The 23,487-nt window shown below is 39.8% G+C and overlaps 2 protein-coding genes across 3 annotated transcripts; one reads left to right on the plus strand and one right to left on the minus strand.

Annotated features, from left to right (window-relative positions):
• The first annotated feature begins 208 nt into the window (after positions 1-208).
• On the plus strand, positions 209-17,892 carry LOC106528272 (uncharacterized). 2 transcript variants are annotated; one of them, XM_014023404.1, is made up of 7 exons: positions 209-599; positions 7,286-7,459; positions 7,552-7,670; positions 7,747-7,912; positions 13,253-13,368; positions 13,865-17,594; positions 17,663-17,892. In XM_014023404.1, the coding sequence occupies exons 1-7, from the start codon at positions 326-328 to the stop codon at positions 17,725-17,727; spliced, it is 4,644 nt and encodes a 1,547-aa protein (XP_013878858.1). In that variant the 5' UTR covers positions 209-325; the 3' UTR covers positions 17,728-17,892. The 2 variants fall into 2 exon arrangements, with proteins under 2 accessions (XP_013878858.1, XP_013878859.1); XM_014023405.1 differs by having other exon boundaries at positions 17,641-17,731.
• Positions 17,893-18,328: 436 nt separating this feature from the next.
• On the minus strand, positions 18,329-23,230 carry LOC106528273 (alpha-2-HS-glycoprotein; the record flags this gene model as incomplete). The annotated part of the gene is given in 7 exon segments (XM_014023406.1): positions 18,329-18,914; positions 18,992-19,060; positions 21,136-21,231; positions 21,312-21,466; positions 22,331-22,412; positions 22,673-22,783; positions 22,967-23,230. Coding segments are annotated over 7 exon segments (1,071 nt in total). The 3' UTR covers positions 18,329-18,563.
• Between the last annotated feature and the right edge of the window lie 257 nt (positions 23,231-23,487).

Raw genomic sequence — 23,487 nt, forward strand, 5'->3', positions numbered from 1 at the left:
GTTAATACAAATGTTTCTTCATGTTGAACAAAATAAACGTTTATTCTAAATAAATTTGATTTAAATGACTGAGCTAACAAGCAGGCTTTGGTGTGTTTATTGTTATATTTATAAATGACTTCCTGCAGTCTGAGAGTAACTTCCTGTCCCCCTCAGCCCAACCAGCCACACCTGCAGTCATCAGGTGGTTGATTAGTGATAATTAGGAGCAGAGGCAGAGCTCTAAGGTTCAAATGTTCCTYACTGAATTATCAGTTGGCTTCTGTGATCCGCTGCTGAGGCTTTGTGCCTGTGTGCAGTGCTGCTTCTTGTTGTTTTTGTGCTAATGGCGTGTGTCAGGATCAGGGGCAGTGGAACTGTGATATGTTTGGGACTTTTAGTGTTTGTCACCTCACTTTGCCACTGTACAAAAATGACCAGGCTTAAGGCGCTGGATGAAAGACGAGGAAACGCTGCGCGAACCCAGAGTCAGGCTGGAAGAAGTCATCAGCACCATGGAAAACTCATAATTGGACAAAACTCCCAGCAAGCTGTCAAACTGAACGGGACCAACTCCACAGAGAGTGTGCTGGATGTAGCAGGGTACCAGGCAGATATGGGTATGTAGTGTTGTTGACATGTTTTATTCTTCTGATTCAATTTCTGCTTTTATGTTMCAAAAATAACTAGAAAAAGTGCATGAAGAGTTATCAAATCTAATTTATTCAAATAGAAAGTTTAACAATTAGACTGTCATTGGCCAAAGTGTTGCACATAAATAAAAAGAGAAAATAATGAACACAATAAACCAAAATTAATAAAAATATAATGAAACATAAAATGATGCAGTTAAAGTCACATTATTCTTTGTTTAAAACCAGGGGTGATAAACTCAGTTACACACGGGTCAAAATTCAAAACTTGGTCTAAGCCGAGGATTAATCTGTCAATATTTATTTAAAAAAAACTTTTTAACAAATTATTCTTTATAGAAATGAATGCATTAAATTTATACAACAAAGTTTAAAATAAAAAAACTAAATGTTTGTACTTAAGTGAATTTAGTGGAAAAATAAAGGTCTCTGAGTGCAGAAAATAGGATTTAAAAATGGAAATTTTATTTTTAAATCCTATAAATAGTTTTAGAAATAACATTTTTTATTTAAATATTTTAAAACAAAACTTTCTCATCCAGTGCCAAATGAAGAGAAAATCCAAACAATATTCTTTGCTTTAAACCAGGGGTGATAAACTCAGTTACATGGGGCGGGGGCCAAAATTCAAAACTTGGTCTTTGCAAGCCAAGGACCAATCTGTCAATATTCTCATCCAGTGCCAAATGAAGAGAAAATCCAAACAATATTCTTTGCTTTGAACCAGGGGTGATAAACTCAGTTACATGGGGCGGGGGCCAAAATTCAAAACTTGGTCTTTGCAAGCCAAGGACCAATCTGTCAATATTTATTTAAAAAATCTTGTAATAGTGATGATGATGACGATAATGATAATTATAATAATTGTTGTTGTTAAAATATATATAATTCTGATCTTTTTTCTGATTTTACATATAGAGTTTTTGCCCTAATTGTGGTGGTGCTAGTTGGGGGGAGAAGYTATGAAAATAGTTGCAATTTTAAGACTCTCTAGACCAGGGCTGTTTGAAAACTGCTCCGGGGCCACAGTTACTGCAGGTCAACAGCTGAGGGGCCGAACATCCAGCAGTTAAAGTTATTATGTAAATAAACCAAGTATTACAAAGATCTGTTACCTTTTTAACATAATTTATTTTGCTGCATTTAATCAGGAATACGACATACAGAACCCTATAAAAGTAGTGATAATTAAACAAAACTGAGTCATTCTGTCTCCTATTTAATCCAAATATTATTTTGACATCTCTGACTTGCCAAATCTTTAAATAAATTTTATTTTCACTTTTCATAATTTTATTTTTTTGTCATTTTTAACTGTCTTGAGTGTGCATAAAAACAGCTTCTAGTCAAAATTCTAATGTTTCTGTAAATGCCAAACATGTCTATGTTTAACTAAAACAACTTGTAGTAATTAAAGTAGAAAATCGGGGCTTTGGACTTATGAAATTGGCGGGCTGAACTTTGGTCACTTGTGGGCCGGATGTGGCCCGTGGGCCGCCACTTGAATAGCCCTGCTCTAACTTCTCTACCAACAGCTTCTTGAGATTCTCTTTTTAAAATCACAATCAAAGCCGACAGCGGCAGTTTTCAGCGTATTTTTTTTCATGATTTTCTTGTTATCATGAAACAAGGACTGTTTTCCCAAGAGTTAATTTCCAGATGGTTTTCCTGAGAAAACAAGTTATGGTTTTCCTTGTATCATTCAGTAACCATGGAGGTGGTCCGATCCCCTCAGCTGGTCACAGATAAAGTTTATTATATCAGCAGGATCACTGTGTGAACACCTGCTGGGCTGCAGTCGGGCCAGCCGTCTGAAGGCTGATATGAAGGTTATCTGTACAAGACAAACTGCAGTTTCAGCCTGATGATGCAAAAAATGACACAAAATGTTGCCTTCAGGTCCAGGCCGCCCCGGCAAAAGAGACCTGCAATCTCAATGGGATTTGCCTGGTTTAAATAACTGAATAAATATAAAACGTCGTCYATGACCAGCTGAGGGGACCAGACCGTCTCCATGAATGATGCACAAGAGGAAAACCATCTGGAAATTAACTGGTTATCTCAATTATTTGCAGAAAACGGTCGCTCTCAGCATCCGTACAATCCAGCAATTCAGTTAAACAAAACAAGCCCTTACTAAAAATTTTATTTGATTTTTAAACAAGAAAAGAACAGAAAAATATTCTGTGGCTCATTCTGCACCAAACTGAAGATTCCTGAAAAAAATCTAACTTCATTTTCTTGTCTTAAACTGCTCAGCTGCTATAATAAGAATGCACTAAATCCAGAGACAAAGGGAAACCAGAAAATGATTTTACATTTTAAAGTTTTGCATTTGGGGGTGAGACAAAATAACAAGGGCCAGATTTGCCCCCACAGGCCCAGAGTTAGACGATCTTTAAACAGTGCTGCTGAAACAGAAGATGAAAAAATGGCAGCATTGGTAGAAAGTCAGCGTATTAATGAAGCATATGGGTTGGCTGTTTGTTGGCTGCTGACTGGAGATCATTTGAATCTGAAAGTCTAAATCTCCATCACAAAGTCGTCACAAGGGGGCAGTATTGATCCAAATCCAATGAAGATTCCCCAGTTTAAAGCTAAAAATAATTCCATCCTCCACATCAGAAGTCAAAGCYTCTCTTTATCCTGGGTGTCAAACTCATTTTCACTGAGGCCATAGGTATGTATGGTTGTAAATAACTTTACTTTTTGTGTTTAACTAAACATGAAACATCACATTCTTCATCTCATTGCTACAGTTGAGCTCCGCTAATAAACAGTAACTGAGCTCTACCTGGTATTTCCTGCATAGAAACAGCGTGTTAACACGTCCTCTTATAAACACTGAAAAGTACGACTGACTAAATGTGAAATAAATACAGAAATATTATTAAAAGTAAGAGTTTTACTTGCTGTTCGTCAGTAGCTGCCATTTTGAATTCTAAACTCTCCCTCTTTCCGACTGGGAATTCCCACTAGAGGAGCGTTCTAGTTTAAATTTACCATGTGTAAATGGAAAAAATTCCCACTTCCCATCATAACATGGGCTGCAGTGAAATGCAGATTTTATTCAGTTAATTATGTTGGAACCCTGTGCACCTCCATAGTGATGTGATTCTGTCATAAAGTGTGCAAAATAACCGACAGGCATTACAGGAGATATAATTCATGATCAATGCTGGCTTTTAAAGCTGCTTATGTGAAGATATTTAAATTGTTGCGTGTCACTAAAATGCTGTGGGGTGGGGGGCACATATGCTCGCTGGCCTTCAGTTTGGCACTTGTCTTTATCGATCCAGCAAATATCCTTATTCATTTGAGGCTAGTTTCCAAAYCAAAGTTTTACATTCCCAAAGACCCCCAAACTCTTATCCATCACCAGTACACTGGATGAATGCAGCTCTTTATATGTTGGTTTGGAACAATCGTCTCATCACCTGCAATTAGTCCAGAATGCTGCTTCCTGGTTTAACTGGACCACATGACTCCAGTTTTGTACCAGCTGCCTGGTAATTTCATGGATTTTAAGTTTCTTTGACTTTAAAGTTTTTAATGGCTTGGCACCCAGCTATTTAAATAAATCTTTTTCACTTTTACAACCCAAAGGGCACGGAGATCCTCCAGATGCTTTTTGGTGCAGCTGGTGTCTAAAGCTCAGAGGGGACTGAGCTTAGATCAGACTCTGAAACAACTTGCCCATTGATCTTTGTTCTCCAGAGTCTACAGACTTTAAATTATARCCAAAAAACTCATTTCAACCCTGATCCTTCCACTAGTGCCACTTAGTGTAGTGTCGGTACGGGTCAGTTCGGGTGCTTTTCCATTGACGTTCCAGTCCAGTTCCAGGGGGTGTGTTTTGGGTGGTTGGTGGAGGTGGTTTTTAGTTGTTGTTTTTTTTTAAGTTAATGGGCAAAATGAGAGATGGAAACACATTTGATGAATAACTTTGCAAATTTTAAAAATTTGCAAAAATTTTGAATTAAAATAGGATGGAATCACGACTAATGTCACTGCTACAATTGGAAAAAATGGCTCCTTGAATTGTTATTGTAAAGGCAGCTTAGACACAACAATTGACTCCACCCCCTAACCAATCAGTGACAGTGTTCTGACATCGCATTTTGTTGTCAATTGGGGTCGCTTGGAACCACTATGACGTAGGCACTAAAACAAGGGCCAGTTCCATTAATCTGGCCTAATTGAAATGACTTGGAACCGTACTAAACCGTACCGACACTACACTAAGTGGCACTATTGGAAAAGGGACATTGATTCCCATCAGGACCTTTTTTTAGTTGTTTTTAGTTTTGTTCTTTCTTCTATTGTATTGTTGTTCTGGTTTGTGAAGCACTTTGGTCAACACAGTGGACCATAGGATCTTCGTTAGGAGCATTGGGGGGCGGCGGCATCAGTAGGACAGCTCTAGACTGGTTTAGGTTCTATTTAGCTGAACGTACTTTTTGTGTCCATCTTGGTGAAAGTGTATCCTCTGCTCCTTGTTTTTGTGGGGTCCCGCAGGGCTCAGTTTTAGGACCCCTTCCTCTTCACTCTGTACCTGTTCCCTCTCGGCTCTATACTTAGAAAATTTGGTATCGCTTTTCATTGTTATGCCGATGATACCCAGATATATGTCCTGTTAAAGAAAAAGAACGCAAAGCCCTCTGTTTTTGTGTCGGGAGGAAATAAAAGCCTGGATGGCAGTGAATTTTAAGTTTAATGAAAACAAAACTGAGATGATCTTTGGAAGCTCCACTGAGACACCTGATGTGGATGTTGGTTCACTGTCCCAGTACATCAAGCCTTTGGTTACTAATCTAGGGGTAAAAGTTGATGCCGGACTTCAGTTAGAGAACCACATCAGAACAGTTGTGAAATCAAGTTTTTACCAACTGAGCAGGGGATTCTGATGTTATCAGTCCATGAAATGGCCTCATACTAACCAGTTGACAATCGGAAGCCATTCTATGGGATGGAGAACCTGCTAACCAGCACAGGCGGGACATTCTGAAGCCATTCTAYGGGACTGATTTCGCCTAATAACATCCATTTTATGGATGATGACATCAGAAGCGGGTGATCTGAGGCAGCTGGCTGAAGTAAAGCCAAGTCTTTCCACGAAACATTTAGAAACAGTAGTCCACGCTTTTGTTACCACTCAGCTGGACTATTGTAACACTTTATACAGGCATCAGTGAGTCCTGTATCTCGCAGCTGCAGGGGGTGCAGAATGCCGCTGCACGTCTTTTAACTGGCACGTGAAAGTTTGATCGTTTTCCGACTTTATCTTCTCTTTACTGTCTGTCCGTATATTTTAGGATTCGTTTCAAAGTTTTATTTGCTTTTAAAGCTCTTAATGGTCTTGCTCCGCCGRATCTGTCCYATCTGRTACAACCCTATAGGCCCTCTTGATCCCTCAGGTCAGCTGATCAGCTGCTCCTGACTGTGCCCAAGAGAAAGCGTAAGCTCAGAGGTGACCATGCTTTTTCTGTGGCAGCCTTTGGACATCAGACGGGGTCGTCCCTGTCTGTTTTTAAATTTCTCTCGCTCTCGCTCTCTCAATTTATTTATTTTTTCATTTTTTTTAAAGTTTATTTATATAGCACCAAGTCACAACATATGTTGTCTCAGGGCACTGTACATAAAAAGAACAATCTAAAGAAGAAACCAGCAGATTGTGTTGAATCACTTCATCACAGTCTCCCATCCTGAACAAACAGTGGAGAGGAGAAACTCCCTGCTAATCAGGAAGAAACCTCCAGCAGAACCAGGCTCAGGACTGGCGGCCATCTGCCTCGACCGGCTAGGTTAGGGGACAGGAAAGAGACACAGCGAAACACAGAAGAACTGGTCCAGGTACACCTTCTTCTGGAAGAGACACAGAAAAAACATGATAGAATTAATAACAATAAACATGTAGAGAAGAGAGACTAAAGACAACAGCAGAGTGAGGAAATGTGCTCAGTTTGCAGCAGTCTAAGTATAGCAGCAGAAATGAAGAATAATTCAGGAAACCTAAGTTTAATTATATGATATATCAAAAAGGAAAGTCTTCAGTCTAATCTTAAAAGTAGACAGAGTGTCAGCCTCACTGACAGAAACTYGAAGTTGGTTCCACAAGAGAGGAGCTTGATAACTGAAAGCTCTGCCTCCCATTCTACTTTTAGAAACTCCAGGAACCACAAGTAAACCTGCAGTCTGAGAGTGAAGTGCTCTGTTAGGAAAGTATGGAACAATAAGATGTTTAATATATGATGGAGCTTGGTTGTTAAGAGCTTTGTATGTTAGGAGTAATATTTTAAATTCTATTCTGAATTTGAAAGGGAGCCAGTGGAGAGAAGCTAAAACTGGAGAAATATGATCTCTCCAACATTTTATTGATTTTATGAATGTATTCATGTTTTGTGTGTACAGCACTTTGGTCCTGTACTCTATAAATAAAGATGGTATAGTATGGTACATTCTTGTTCTTGTTTTTAAATGTGCTATAATTAAAATTGACATCTCCTGAACACTCTAAGTTTGTATGGTTCAATAGGATCCAGTACACAGGAATAGATGGGTGTTTAAAAAAAACCCTGCACATTAACAGTGAGCATTTTATGGATCAGTTACCTTTTTTAAAGGTGATAACTTGTGTAAATGTTGTTTTGAAGGCTGGTGGCAGACAAAGAGGCTACATGACCACAATGACTGGCCGAAGTCGGACGCTGAGGCGACACAACGCCTCCTTGAATCGGAGTCGAAGGTTGAATGCACACGAAGCTCCATGAAGCTTCTCGTTGATGACGCTGCCTTCACTCCTGCAGCTCTCATCTTTGTGGACAGAGGTGAATCTTTGGTTCCTGTTCAGTCTTACATGAATCATTTGATGTAAAAGTATTGTTTTTGTGTTGTGCTGATGAGTCTCTAACCTTTTCAGGTCACTTGTCTCCTTTGTCTCTGGCCAAGTTACCCTCCAGCTGTGGCTACACCATCAGGTCAACTCAAAACAGCTTGGTCCTGGTGGCTCCTTACGATGGTTGCTTCATCGTCATCGAAGTGGGTTTCCTGTGGTCCGAACATTCTGCAGGTTTGACCTCAGCTTCCGAGACTTCATGTTTGTCTTTGGTTGCAGGATAACAGCTACGTTCTTCCACTGCGCTGGTGGGGCCTCCCGGTGAAGATGTCCTGTCCGATGATTGAGCAGGTGTCCTCCAGCCCTCCGATGGTCACCTGCCATGCTGAGGGCATGTTGGTACAAACTGAGTGGACCAGCTCTGCCTCTGACATAAAAGCAAACGGTGAGTTTTTCCTCTGACATGAATCGTGTCAGTTAAAGATTAAAGTCCAGCTTTTTATTTATTCATTTATTTAAAAAAAAACCCATCTCCAAAAAGAGGGTGGGGGGGGTTAAGACAAAAAATACACAAATAATAAATTAAAGGAAGTACAAAAAAGAAAAATCTTTACTCTGCCCCCCTTTTCCCTGAAAATTAAATTCAAATAGTAATATACCAAAAAACCTGGTCCTTCCCYAAAAACATTTCAAATCAGTACACACTGTATCATATTCCTTCAACAAACATTTATCCTTCTCTTAAAGGGGCAATATCACGTAAAATCAACTTTTTTGAGTTTTATATCATGTTATAATGTTGTACTCTCATAAAAAAACATGCTCAAAGCCTTGCTTTGACTCATTCATGCATGTTTGAGAAATCATGCAGCGTTTTTAGGAAGCCATGCTGAGGAGCAAAACGACAGGTGGGGACCAGAAATGCCTTATGGTACCAGAAACGCCCCTGGGACGTATCTTTTAAGCCCAGCTTTCTCATGGAAGAGCCCCCCTCCCCACACACCCCGCCCATGACTCCTGCAGGCTCTTGGGTGAAACTGAAAGTGAAACCTAACTGTCTGCTGAGCTCCTAACATTAGTTCTCACTCAGTGAAGCTCTTTTCAGAATAAAAATACGTTTGAGGAAATGTATTTTCAGATGCCAAGGAAACTGCATCATAGCAGCCCCCCACCTGTGCACAGTGAAATGGGCAAAACGGAAGCGTTAGGTGATTCTTCAAGAGACAGAGGCCAATTTCAAGGTGTTTGGAAGAGAAAGTGATGAGAAGATAAGTTTATTTTCTATTTAAACATAAAAACAGCATTTTAATAACAGCTGAAGGTGACATGGATACTTTATTATGGTTTAGTATTTAAACATATGCCTGAGAAACACATAATATTCAGAGTTGCACATAAGCAGTGCGCAGGTACACATGCGCGGTCAAAAAAGGAAAAAGCGCACCAGATGGGATGTCGTAAAGCTCCCTTGCTAACCTAGGATTGTACCTGTTTGTCTGTCAAAACAACAGCTAGCAGGGCTCTAGAGTGCGACCAGTTTGGTCACAAACGCGACCTGATTTCTTAAAAAAAATCCAGCSGCACTGGTGTGAATGGATCGTTGCTCGGTGCGACACAGCGGGACCCTGATAGAAGGATTAAACGGACACTGCCTGCAACAAATCAGACGAAGTCCAGAGCCGTTTTATCCAATCAAGAGCAGAGCAGGGRGGGACTTTCAGTGAGAGCAGGTTTGGTTGAAGCAGCGGCCGGCTCGAGTCGAGCTGATCTCCTCTCCTCCTGCACTTTGCTCCTGAACTACCAGAGACTTTGGTTTGTAAAACCTAACTTTTTGTTAAATATATGTTCAGAATGTTGTTATTGAACAGATCTGTCCAACTCTGTGTGAGTGATAAACTCTCCTCCTGAGAGACTGCTGTATGAGAGTGTCGCTGTGCGTGCAGGCTGTCAATGAGATTCACTGAGTTTTTCTAATTAAACCACATTAACTAACAGAACATTTGTTTGCCCCATATTAAAACAAAGATGATTCTCTGTTTAACACCCCAGTCAAAAAATAATATATATTAAAAAATAAAAACAACATGCCATGTTCTCTAGGTGGGTTTTAAACGTTATTTTAATTTATCATAAAGATCCACAAATTTCATTCACAATTTTATATTAAAAACAATGTTCTTGATGTGCTAAAATTGTTTATATTTAGAACCATACTATGACACAGCTTTTCTGGGATAAATGTAATTTATTAAACTATTAAAGACAAAGAATAATTACATGAGATGAAACCATCCTAATATATTTTTGAATAAAATTGTCTTTTAAAAAAGAAATCAGTCTAATAAATAAAACATTTGAATGTTTTAAGTTTATTTTGTTTTGTGCAAAAGGCAGATATTTACTGCTTGGACTGGAGAGTGTGGAAAGCTGGTTTAAACAAGGCTGAAGATGCAGAAGGTCAAACTACAGGAGCTGTCCATCTGAGGGACATGTTAGTCTAAAAGACATTWAAVCATGAAATGTTCAGTTTGTGATGTTTATATGACATACACCCAGCCCCTCGGCCACTTAGGTAGTTTACAAAATTTATGCAGAGTAAAAGAATAAATTAAAAACTTGTTGGACTGATTTGGCATGATGTCCTGAGACGTTGCAGCTGATAGGAGTCATAAAACAGAACAGGGGGACGTTAGATGCCCGGACGTCCCTATAGATAAATGTGTTAAATGAGTGAAGGAAAATATGAGCACCAAGCAACAACCCTAGGTTCTCCCCTGAGAACCAGACCAAAAATTTTATGTGCAACCCTGGTAATATTGGCCCTTTAAACATGCAAGTTGATTCGGCAGTTTTAACGTCACTCCAGATTATTCCATTCTCTTATTTGTTTTATTGAAGTACTTTTGAAAATTTAAGTTTAACAAAAAACTTAATTCTTTTAAAATTGTAGTAGCGCTCTCTCTAACAAAATGCAATTGAATGTTTAAAGTTAATATTGGAGTCATCCRGGAACCAGAAGGTCGCCGGTTCGATCCCCTCATTCCAGCTGTCTCAGTCCTTGTGTACTTGGGCAAGACCTTTCACCCACCTTGCCTACTGATGGTGGTCAGAGGGTCTGGCGGCACCGGTGCCTGGCAGCCCAGCCTCTGTCAGTGTGCCCCAGGGCAGCTGTGGCTACAATGTATATGGAAGAATTATCCTGACTTTASAGCATATATTTTCAATTTGAGAGCAGGAGTATGTGTTTTTGTAGCTTACATAAGTGTGTGTGAATGGGTGGGTGACTGTAAATGAAAAGCACTTTGGGGTCCAGGGGAATTTGATAAAGCACTATATAAGTTCAGTCCATTTACCATTTTTGTGAGCCTTATACACACTGTACCTGTAAATTATTGTAATCAATCATAGGATTTCAATCATTTAATCGATGMGTGACTGTAATGTTTCTTAGTGATAATTCTTCCAGCTCTTTTCTGTAAAATCAAAATAGGATTTGTAATTGTTTTACATGCTTTACCTCAAACTTCAATACAATAAATTGTGGAACAATCACTGCATTATGCAACATATCCAGAGCTATATCATTGTCATAACTCTTTTACTTTGTACAGGAATGCAATAGATTTAGCAATTTTTGTTCTTAATTTATGTGGCATTTTTGTCWGATTTTCATCAMTGACACCCAAAAACTTCACCTTCCTCACTCTTTAAATCTCAACACGTCAATTCTAAATGGGACATTGATAGTTTTTTCTGTTACCAAATATCATGTGGTTACTTTTATTCAAATTCAATGATGATTTATTTAGTAGAAACCAGGTTTGTATTTCCACAAATTTCTGCTGAAATTKACTCGCACAAAAAATGTGGTGGAATCTGCAAATAAAACACACATAAAAAGCCCCAAAGCACTAACCAAGTCATTCATGTACAAAACCGTAATGATACCCACTGTAGTAGGGGGTGTGTTTTTAAAAATTCATTTATTAWTTTATCCTCCACCTACTGGGGCCAGAGGCATACTGTCCTCTGGCTGTGTGTTAGTGCGGTGTCCATCCATCATGGGTGGTCTTGTGTGCAGATACTGTATTTCCTGAATGAAATTATGTATTTACTTGTAAATAAGCAAAGTGCTGATGTTGCACCTGAATGTCCCTGTGCAGGATAAAAAAAACTTTTTTAAAATTTTATTCTTAGTAATTCCATTCTGGTATAATCAGTCTGATTAGATTTGAGCATCAAATATAGCTTTTTATGATTTTTGCTAAAGAGAAACTGCCAAAAGTTGTAATTCCTCGACAATACAAATAAAACARCTGGTTAAATGATATAAATATCAAAGAGGACGTCATGTTTAGACATTTATCTTAAGTTACACACTTCTTAGAATATTTAAATCCAAAAATAGAGGTGAACAGGTAACTGCCCGGTGCTTTCAGAGATGACTCTAGGGCAGGTGGAAGAATACCAGTCGATGCTTTAATTTTTTATACAAACAAATGCTAATAAGACTGTTTAATCAACCACGCTTTTATCTTTTCCATTAATTCAATAAGAGCGAATGACGTTGGATTATTTGTTCTAAACCCATATTGACCACTACTTTAAAATATTCTGTTTATCTATAAATGAGTCTAATCTGGTTATGAATTTCTCTAAAAACCTTTGTAAACTGTGTCAGCAAGCACCACACCTCAACTCCAGGCCTTTTGTAACAAAGAAATTGCCCACACCTCCCCATGAAATGGCCTTTGAGTAAATTGTCAAATTATTTTTTCTTTTTTAAAAAAACCCTTCAAATTTTAATGTGGATACCCTCAAATGAAACTGCAAGTCTAGACTTTATGTCCATGTCCAGCATAGAACTATAACCTGTTTCAGTAAACAGATAAAAATAAATTATAAAAATACTTTCTATTAGTGTCCAAATAGATGTAGACCTAAGTGGATTTTTTTAAATTATTGGGACATTATCTGTTTTATCGTAGCCATTATTAAGAGATGGYCTCTACACAGAGGCTGCCTTTTTTAAAGGGATTTTTGGGAATATTGTCAARTATACAGAATTTGCATCAGACAAGACACAGAGTGGTGTCAATGCATGCTGCTTCATCTCAGTTCCACCAGACCAGGACTACAATCCAGATTGTTCCACAACTTAATCACAAACACTCATAACTGTTAATTGTTCTTTCTTGTCTCACTCTTCCTCTTCTCTCTCAGTGCTCTTTCTGTTCTTTGGTTTCTCAGCTCTCCAATGCTGCCCCTTTTTTGTCTCTGCCTGTCTTCCTCTTTTCTGGTTTAAAAAAGGTGAAATCAGTTTAGGAAAACTTCACAAAAACCTTAAAGCATCAGACCTGACTCTTRATCAATCTCCTACATCATCAGAAATGCAGATGGATTAAGCATTGGGTTATTTACTGCTGTAAGTCAGCTTCTAAACGTCAAGAAAATCTCATGAAATAACATGAATAACAGATGACTATTTGGTCTTGTTTTATACCACACCACTTTTATTTATAAAGCGCTTTAAACAGCACAAGACCAACCAAAGTGTTCTACAGTAGAAGTAGTGGCTGTGATCAAATAATCTCATCTGGCTGTTAAAGTTGTAAAACATGAACCAAGCTCTGTTTTACGCAGAAACTACTCTTAATCTCAATATTTTTAGAATGTAATGTTATATTTTCTGACGAAAAATACCAAACTTATCTGATGTGATCATTTTATTCTTGCTGATATAGGTTTTTTTATTATTTATTTTCTAATTGATTTTTGTTTGCAGTGGAAGGAAACTGGGAGTCTTTATTGACAGCTGCACACAGATGTGCATTTGGAGTGGTTGAACATCCTGAAGGCGTAGTAATCTCTGTTCGCTACACCCCCTGCCTGAAAAAAAAGGTATGTTTTCAAGTTTAGTCACGTTGAAGTTGTTTTTCTGTAAATTATACATCTTGTTGGAGACGGCTTCCTTTTGAATGGCCTGAATTTGGAAAGTTTGAAAGAACTGAAGTTGAGTTTGACCCCACCCCCCCTAAAAAAAATTCCAGGCTTGTAAATTTAGAGCAGTTAATGCAAATAATATTTTCCCCTCCATCAGTTTTGCATTTATGCGGCCCCCTAAATGTCCCTGATGTGCAGCTGTGTGCTCGCAAACACAGAACACTATGTGGACAACAGTCCACAGTCAGAGGCAATGTAAAAGTTGAAAGAACTGTTTGCATGAACTCTAAAATTTGAGGTGGTTTTTGCTTAAGACTGCAACAATTCACATTGTTTTTTTGATTATAGCTCTCAGCTAATCAGTCTATCAAACGCAAATCATAAAATTAACTTTTTTTTTTTTACTAAGAACCGTTTTTATGCAGAAAACTAACCCACTGATATTTGTTTACAGGATGGATTTTACACCCTTGAACTTGCTGCAGATAAAGAAACAAAGATTTCTTGTCCGTCACTGTTGGCATCTCATATCAAAGACCTCCCAAATGGTCCTGTACAGCAGAGTGAAAAGCCAAGTGGCTGGATGTCTCCCCTCACCCCAAATTCTCATTTAACTCCTCGTTCTGGGGAAACGGGATCTCAGATCCCAGATTTTCTTCAGAGCCCAGAAATTCCCAGTAAACCAAAACAGGTCCCAAAAGGATATGATCCCCTTCTTTCATATAGTTTCTTTCACCCTTACTCTACCAATCCTGAGACCACCCTAACTAAACAGCCACATATCACTATGCCTGTAAGATCTGCAGTCCCCCAAAATACAGAAAAAGATCCCCAACATTTTCCTTTTTATCAACCATCTGTTGTACTGCCAACATGGTCACCAGTGACTAAATCACCACAACCTAAAGATGAGGTGGATCTGCTTCAATATCTGTTGAATCGTCCACCCAAGTTTCCTCAGAAACCCACGGAGCCACCTTCAAGCTACCCAAAGGGTCAAGAACAAAGACGTCTTGATCCACCTTATGATACACAAACGTCCCCTCCAACACTGCCATCTTATCCTCTTTATCTTGAAAAAGTACCTGAGAAACCTGGGAAGCTTAATCCCTCGGTGTCTAGAAAACTCCAAGATGTTGAAAACCTGCCAGTCTACCTCGTCTGCACCCAACAGGCACTCCCTCCTAAAGATGCTGGTGCTTCTCAGGGTCATTTATCCCAATCATTCTATCTCTTGTGTACCCAGCTGAAACTAGCCTTAAATACAGCTTCACAACAGCCACAGCCTGAAATTTCTCAGAGCCAGCAGTACCATCCATTTTTCCTTTCATGCACACAACAGTCACAAGTTTCAGACCCCACAATGTCTCGAGCCTCCCACCCTGAAAGCTCTCCAGGTCAAATATACCAACCATTTTACCTCTCCTGTGCCCAATTGAGGCCATCGTCACAACCCACTGGTGTTGCATGGCCACTACAACATGAAGCAACCCAAAGCCATCGATATCAAGCATTCTTTCCTTACTACATACAGTCCACTTCAAAACCAGCTGTTACTCCTGTAACTCAAGGCCAAGCATACCAACAGCTTTTTCCCATAAATACCCAATCAAAGTCACCTCAGCAACCTGTTACTAAGTCACAACAACCTGTAATCCCTCAAGGCCAATTGAACCACCAGTTCTTCCATTTTTTTACTCGACCAAATCCAAAGCCCACTGACATTACCCAGCCACCACTACCTGCAACCCCTCAAAGTCAATACCAGCCTTTATTTGACTCTCTTACACAACAAAAGCTAAGTCCAAAGCCTGATTACATTACTGAGTCTCTACAACCTGCAACCCCTGAAGACCAAGTGTACCAGCCAATTTATCACTTCTTCTCCCAACAAAAGCAAAGTCCAAAACCAGCAGTAACACTGCCACCAAATCCTGCAAGCACTCAAGGCCAAATATTCCAGTCTTTATGGGGCTACTTCAGCAAACTACAGCCAACTCCAAAACCTGCAACCCCACAAGGCCAAGTACGCCAACCTTTATTGGAATACAACCCACTACAGCCAAGTCCGAAACCTGAAACCCCTCAAGGCCAAGTATACCAACCTTTATTGGAATACTTCAACCGACCACAGCCAAGTCCGAAACCTGAAACCCCTCAAGGCCAAGTATACCGACCTTTATTGGAATACTTCAACCGACCACAGCCAAGTCCAAAACCTGCAGTAACTCTGCCACCAAAACATGCAACTCTACAAGGCCAAGTACACCAGCCTCTATTAGACTTCTTAAGCAAACTACAGCCAACTCCAAAACCTGCAACCCCACAAGGCCAAGTATTCCAACCTTTGTTAGATTACCTGACCCAACAAAAGCAAACTCTAAAACCTGCTGCTACTCAACCACCACAGCCTTCAACCCCTCAGAGCCCAGTATATGAGCAGTCATTCCACTTTCCTTCCATTGCAAAGCCCAGAGTTTCTCAGCTGCCACAAACAGACATCTCTCAAGGTCATGTTTACCAGCCATTCCATCACCGGCAAAAGCCTGAACCTCAATTGGACTTAAAGCCTTCCAATCCACATCCTCGTAGTCAAATCGACCAGTCCTACCTTTACCAATCGTACACACAACCAATGTTGGATAAAAAGCCCACACATGTTCTGCAGCCATCACAACCAACAATCCTTCAAGGTCAAGCACACAAACAAATGTGCTTATACAATCAACTGATGACCGAAAGCCAGCTAGCAAAAATTCCATCTGAAACTATTCTTGGAAAAGTATATGGACCTTGTCAGCTACCATTGAAAGCAGGTGCCCAGACATCCTCATTCCTGAACCCCAGTTTACACGTTCAGCCTGCATACTGTCCTCAGTCTTGCCCACCAGGACTTACAAACTGTTGTCTACAAATTGCATTTCATCACCACCTTCATATTTCACCTGGACAAGACAGTGAAGATGTCCCTCAGTTTTATGAGAGTCAGCCATTTTCTCAGACTACGTATCCTGATGTTGGCAGTGGCTTAGAGAGCGGCCCTGTTCCTCAACAGCTTTCAGAAGCAGCAATATTGCAGTCTTTAAGAGACCATAACTCTGCTCATTTTTCACCCCTCTGGGCCCCTTTGAATGCAGGTCAAAAGCAAGAATATTTCCAACCACCAGATGGCAATCCTGCTGCACTACCAAGAAGTAGTAACATTAAGACTGCAAATCAATTACCATTTTACCCTTATTTTGTAGCAGGTTCTTCAAACCCCCAATGGTCACCACCCCAACATTATGGGCTGCTAAATTTGGAACAAAGGGAATCTGAAGGTTCCAATGACCCTTCTGAACATTGGGCTTCAGGTGGTAGATGGTTGGAGCCAGTGGAGCAAAGGGAGCCATTTAACGTTCATTTTCCTCAACAGCGAAAAGGCCACTTTATAGCTGGAAATGTCCACTCCAGCCCTGACTTCATGTCTTACATCAACCAACACAGCTCATATACTACAGGAGAACAAAGTGAACCTGATATTGAGCAATCATTGCATCAATCTGAGTTTAAAAGTTCAACACACAACTTAAAACGTGCTGTTGACCAATTCTTCTATCCTCACTACATGCCCAGAGATGCTCCCAACTCCAATCAAAACAAATCTGAAGCTTCCAACGACTCTGGAGAACAGCTTTACCAGAATAACTCCACCAAACCGAAACAATCCCTGAGTCCTCCATCAGTACCCCAGGGATATGTACTGCTACAACATGGTCCTCCGGGTAAGAAACCTGTCYGTTTGAGTGACCACCCAGTGGATCTCAAAAACCTGGTTAATGGTGCAGACTCTAAAATAAGTCTTCCTGAGCATCAAAGTACTAATGAGAATTTGGAGCCCTTGCAGGAAGAAAGCCAAGTGTTCACAAGTCCAGAGGAAGAATTATCAAATCCTGTACTTGATGTCGACTACAAACAGATGCTTGACGACAAATTGGATGTGCCACTGTTTTCTTCTGACGTGGATGACTCTGACTTGGTATATTTTCCCCATGAACAATATTTCAGTGCCATACAATTGAAGCCAGAAATTCTTGAGTCATTTGAAGAGCTCTGGAAATCCATGACACCTTCAGACTCCAGCAAGTCATTTGCAGCACATGTTCTGACTAAAAGGACATCTGCAGCAGACCAGAAAGCTGAAGGTACAACTAAAAAAATATAATAAAAATCTAGTGACCTTTTTATCAGGTTAATTCCTTGTCTCTTGCAGGTATGAACAGACCCCTCAAGACAGAAACTGGAATTCAGAACAGGAAAGGAGCAGACTTTAAATAAAAACAAAAACCTCAAACTCTTCAGGCTTGTGCTTTAAAATGTTGGTGTTGCAGAATTTTAGTCAGGACTTGTACTGTCTACTTTTGGCTGTAAGTATGGACTTTCTCAAAATTTGCCATTTTTCTTTTGAAATTCGTTGGCCAATAAATCCTTTTTAAAACTGGGGACATTGCCATTTTGATATTTGTCTTGTCTTTACCTTGAACTGGAGCTTTGGACCAATAACCCAATTGTGTAAATAAACCTATCAGAATGGGCCCGGTCCTCCCACAGTGTCGCTTCCACAAACTAAAGTTTTTCCATTAATTTTTAAATGTTTTGCAGAATTTGAGTTCCATGCATGAAATTACCTGTTAAGGAATTTTTTAAACCATCATAAAATGTTTAACTGCACTGCAATGTTACACATGAACATTGACAAAAACCAAAAGATTCATGACTGTTTTTTGTCAGCTTGGGTGTCTGAGTCATTGGCTTCATGAGCATCTCTAGTCAACTGAACTGACCCATTTGTTTCATGGTTTAATTCTGTGGAAAAAAGTTGCCTCATGTTCTTATGAAAGCAAACACAAAGTGATAAGTTCAAAAAATACAATACACAATGAGTAGAAACAATGTTTTATTCCAGATTTATTCAACTGTTACATGCAAATCTTTTAATTTCAGAATTTCTTTTCCATTCTTGAACACTGGTGACATCAAGCATTAGATGGTTTCTACCCTACGTGTATTTGCAGTATCTACCCACCACAGCACATGCTTGCATCAATTACTCTACTAGTACCGGTGTAGTTGAAAGGAAACGACTGAGTCTTTGGGAGGAACTTCTGAACCCTTTAGAAGAATCTGACTTTTCCTGGACATGCCTGAATGGGGTGCGTGAGGACAGCGGGGGCGCTTCTCTTCACCTTCATTAGGACCTCTGCGCTGGCTGATGCATCTGAAGAGGAGCCGTCTGTGGTCAGCTGGGGGTCGGCAGGTGCAGAGGTGACCGTCAGAGCAGGAGCTACGGGCACCACTTCAGCTGATTCTGCCGATTCCGCAGACAAGTAGCCACTTGTGTGAGGGTCGTGGAGGGTGGTCAGTTTGTGGTGCTTCAGTCCGTGTTGTGGAGACAAACCAGCGTGAACTTGTGGCAGCAGGGCTGGCTTTACAGCTGCAGTGCTGTTGGCATCTATAAGGGGTGTCTGCAGAGGATAACAAGATCATCTCAGTACTTTAAACCGTTCAAATTACAAGAAATTTAAGTTGAGCAGTATTTTACCAGAGTGGAAAACATCTTGCAGTTCACTGCAGGATCGTTCACACCTTCAGCAGTACAAATTCCATGTGCCTTTTAAAAAAATAAAATGAAATATGTTTACTTATAAAAACTTTAACGTTGAAATTAGAGATGCTCCATTTTGACTTTTTGGCGATATTCAATATGCCGATATTGTTCAACACTTAATTTCCAATTCCGATATTAACCGATATTAAGGTGACATCACGTATCTCCTGTCAGGGACATTATGCCTGCTTTTACTGTGATGCCCCATTGGTTGCATTCCATAGTAAACGTACAAAACAAAAACCATTTCACTGAAGTWATGGAAAAAGTGCCATATTTTTAACATTTTATTTCAAACAATAGTTTTGATCATGCTTTCCCTTAGATAATCCAGTTTGACCATAAYCYTTTTGGTCAAATRCAGGCATTAATTTATCTGGCTTTTGTTATCAGAAGAAAAACGTTACAGATGTGTAGAGATTTTACATTTTTATGCTAATGTCGGACCGATAAAATCTGTAGGCCGATATTATCGGACTTCACTAGTTGAAATGATTTATTACCAGTTTTTCAGTGGAATTGAAACTGCAAGATAACCTCTTTAATCAACAAAATTTAGACTGTAGTTTGACTACTATAACAYTGCTCAAACTGATGGTTCATGGGCCAATTTTGGTCTGAAAGGGTGACTGCTGGTTTGTAAACTTTAGATTTAATAAAGCTGCTGTCTTCCAAGTTTGCTTCTGAAGGTCTTGGAGTGATTTTTTTTTCTTAATCATAAACTGAAGGTGTATGTTTTCGCTTCCAATATATGTCCCCAACAATATTTAAGCTATGTTTTTGTACGAGGTGAGTCAAAAGTCAAAAATATAACCCGTAACATACAAAGCTCTCAACAACTTAAACATCTTATTGCTCCATTACTTTCCTAACAGAGCACTTCACTCTCAGWCTGCAGGTTTACTTGTGGTTCCTGGAGTTTCTAAAAGTAGAATGGGAGGCAGAGCTTTCAGTTATCAAGCTCCTCTCTTGTGGAACCAACTTCCAGTTTCTGTCCGTGAGGCTGACACTCTGTCTACTTTTAAGATTACTCTGAAGACTTTCCTTTTTGATAAATCCTATATTTAGTCTTAGGTTTCCTGAATTATTCTTCATTTCTGCTGCTGTAGACTTAGACTGCTGGAGCACAAACTGAGCACATTTCTTCACTCTGCTGTTGCCTTTAGTCTCTCTTCTCTACATGTTTATTGTAATTATTTCCATCAATAACTTGTTTTTTCTTTTGTCTCTTTTCCAGAAGTAGGTGCACCTGGACCAGTTCTTCTGTGTTTGTCTGTGTCTCTTTCCTGTCCCCCAACCCAGCTGGTCGAGGCAGATGGCCTCCTGTCCTGAGCCTGGTTCTGCTGGAGGTTTCTTCCTGATTAGCAGGGAGTTTTTCCTCTCCACCGTTTGCTCAGGATGGGAGACTGTGATGAAGTGATTCAACACAATCTGCTGGTTTCTTCTTTAGATTGTTCTTTTTTCWTGTACAGTGCCCTGAGACAATMCATGTTGTGATTTGGCGCTATATAAATAAACTGAATCGAYTTGAATTGAAAAGTCTCAGGARAATTTTATTTCAAAAAGAAAAGGGAAAATTATGTATTTGAATACCCCAGCAAGTAATGGATGATGGGGCCTATATCCAGGAAATYGCKACCATATTGTATCAAAAGGGTAGACGACCAACATCCATTACTTGCTGGAGCATTCAAAAACATCATTTTCCCTTTCCTTTCTGAAATGAAAGGGTGTCCTGGAACATTTGACTCACCCCGTTCATAGATTTTCTGCTAAGCAGGATGTTTTACATCACTATTGTTTCCCCAGTTGATTAAACTTTTTTTTGTACAAAAAGGGTATGTTTACATAATTTTTGGTAACACGTTATATGGATAGATAGCCAATCATTTGATAATATGTAGACAATTAAAWATATGTAATTATAATAAATATTGTACAATTTCAAATGGTCTAATTAAACCTAAATCTGACATTGAAATTATGTTTTTTAAGGCTGGCCCTGAGGATTTGAGTGAATTTCTGGTGAAGTTGTAATATAACATACTTTAAATGTCTTTGTGTTTMTTGTTACTTACAGCCGTGGCGTCAGTCAGAGCCATGCAGGTTTCATTAACACAGCTGGCCTCGATGACAATAAATTCTGTGTTGTACTTTGCTCCACCAGACACCACCTGAAAAGACGTTTAGAAGAACGTGTGACTGAACGACACCGGCCCAAACCGAGCATCATTAGAAYCAAGTCGAGGCTCACCTGTGAGGAAATCCTCCCGACCTCGGCGAGGACGTACGTCACGTTCTCAGTCATGTTGTTCAGTTTGGCCAGAGAGGCCTGAACAAAGTCCAGCCCTTCAGTGTGATTGAAGGGAAGCAGGGTGTAACAGCCCAAACAGATGTCCTCTCTGGATTCTGATCATCGACAGACAACAAAAACAGACACATGGAGGTTTTAACGTTTTATGTCACAAATCTGCTGTTAGTTTGTGTTTAAGACCTCATCTGAAGATTTTCTACTGTTTAAAAGTTCACACACTGCTAAAAATGTCCACCTAACCAAGTTTTAAAATCTTATATCAGCCAAAAAGTCTTTTTGATCTTGTTTTGAGACTGACTTACTAAACATGAACTGACTGTGTAAGAATAATCTTGTTTTCAGAATGTGTAAGATTATTTGTCTTGTTAGTCTGAAAATTTGACTCAAATTAAGTCAAAAAATTATGCCAATGGAGTAAGAAAATTTTACTTGGTAAGACTTTTGAAATACTTGATTTGACTCGATTTTTTCTTATTTCAAGAATCTTACCAAGTAAAATTTTCTTACTGCACTGGCAGAAATGTTTGACTTAATTTGAGTCAAATTTTCAGACTAACAAGACAAATAATCTTACACATTCTGAAAACAAGATGATTATTCTTACACAATCAGTTCTTGTTTAGTAAATCAGTCTCAAAAACAAGATCAAAAACACTTTTCGGCTGATATAAGATTTTAAAACTTGGTTAGATTGACAGTTTTTGCAGTGCTAAAATGAGGTTTGGCAAAAAGCTGAGATTTTTTACAATCATATTTAAAAAATAAAGGTAGTTTTTAGTGGCTCTACCTTGATCCTGCTGAAACTTTAAATGTTACCTATATTTTTGCTGAACTAACAGTATATTCATTCTTGCCAACTTCTGGGAATATTCTAACAGGTTTGTTTAAAACCTGTAGATGAAGATAAAGATGAAAGCTTAATTGTGTAAAACATTCAGAGTTTGATGGTAACTTTTTACCTTCTGTTTTACATTTGAACGCTGTGACAGTCAGAGTGTCGCCAACCTTCCTCAGCACCACGTCACAATCGCCTTCYATGGCCTACGGGACAAAGGATCAGTCCAAACAACAGCGGATTGTGAAACCTTYCAAATATTCAAAGATAATTTAATCAAGGTGCTCCTCTGTCAAATCATTCGTCTCTTATCAGCTGTTAGCCAAGCCATGAAGATTTCTGAGCTTTACGGCTGATAAGGTCATATTAACCGACCCTTCAGACAGAACCAGAACCCTTTGGTTTTATTGAGGTCCAGACGTCTGCAGTGGCTCTTCATCAGTGTTTGCATGTTCTGCAGTCTCACCGTCAGATGTTTGGGCCTGACGGTGCAGTTGTCCACAGGCGTGGGGTCCAGCACGTGGCAGTATGTCTCCAGCAAGTCCACCTCCAGGACGTAGGTGCTGTTTCCATCAGGCTAAACACAGGGAATTAACGCATTACGTTTTAATTAGAAAACCTCKTTCACACGTTTTAATTTCATAAAATCTTGCTTTATGTTCACATCAGGATCCACACATTCGTGCTCTTCTGTTTCTGGTGTTTTAAACGAGTGTAGTTTTCTTATTTTGAAGCAAACACATGAAAAGATCTGACGTACCATAGGGTGGACCTTGATGTCTTCGATCCTGTTCAGAGCGTACTTGTAGCCGTGGTTGTGCTGGGCATTGAGGTGATCCCGAGCCACCAGGGCGGCCTCCTCAGCCTCGAGGGAGTCGCACGCTGGCCTCAGCACGTTGACCACGTTGACCTGAGCACGCATCCCCCCCAGCAGCCCCAGAACCACAGTGATGCCCAGGAGATACATGTCTGCACGAGGCGCGGCGAGGTGTCGGAGCAGAAGGAAAGGGAAGGAGAGGCTGAGCTKTTTGAGCCTGCGGGGTTCTTATGCTGCACTTTAAACACGAAGGCAGAGCCAAGCCTCATCACCCCCCACCCCCCACCACCCCTCCTCGCATCACATGGTGGGCTGCACTCTGGATCAGAAGAGCTGCCAAAACAAATGGAAACAAAGTCTGGTGTGGGACAAGTGGCCCCGAGTTTAAATCAATGAGGAAACTTTAGAATGAATGCACAGATCTGATCAGTTCATGACGCATTCACGATTAAATCTGATCACAA

The sequence above is a fragment of the Austrofundulus limnaeus genome, unplaced genomic scaffold (assembly GCF_001266775.1).
Source record: "Austrofundulus limnaeus strain Quisiro unplaced genomic scaffold, Austrofundulus_limnaeus-1.0 Scaffold367, whole genome shotgun sequence".
NCBI classification, from domain to species: domain Eukaryota; kingdom Metazoa; phylum Chordata; class Actinopteri; order Cyprinodontiformes; family Rivulidae; genus Austrofundulus; species Austrofundulus limnaeus.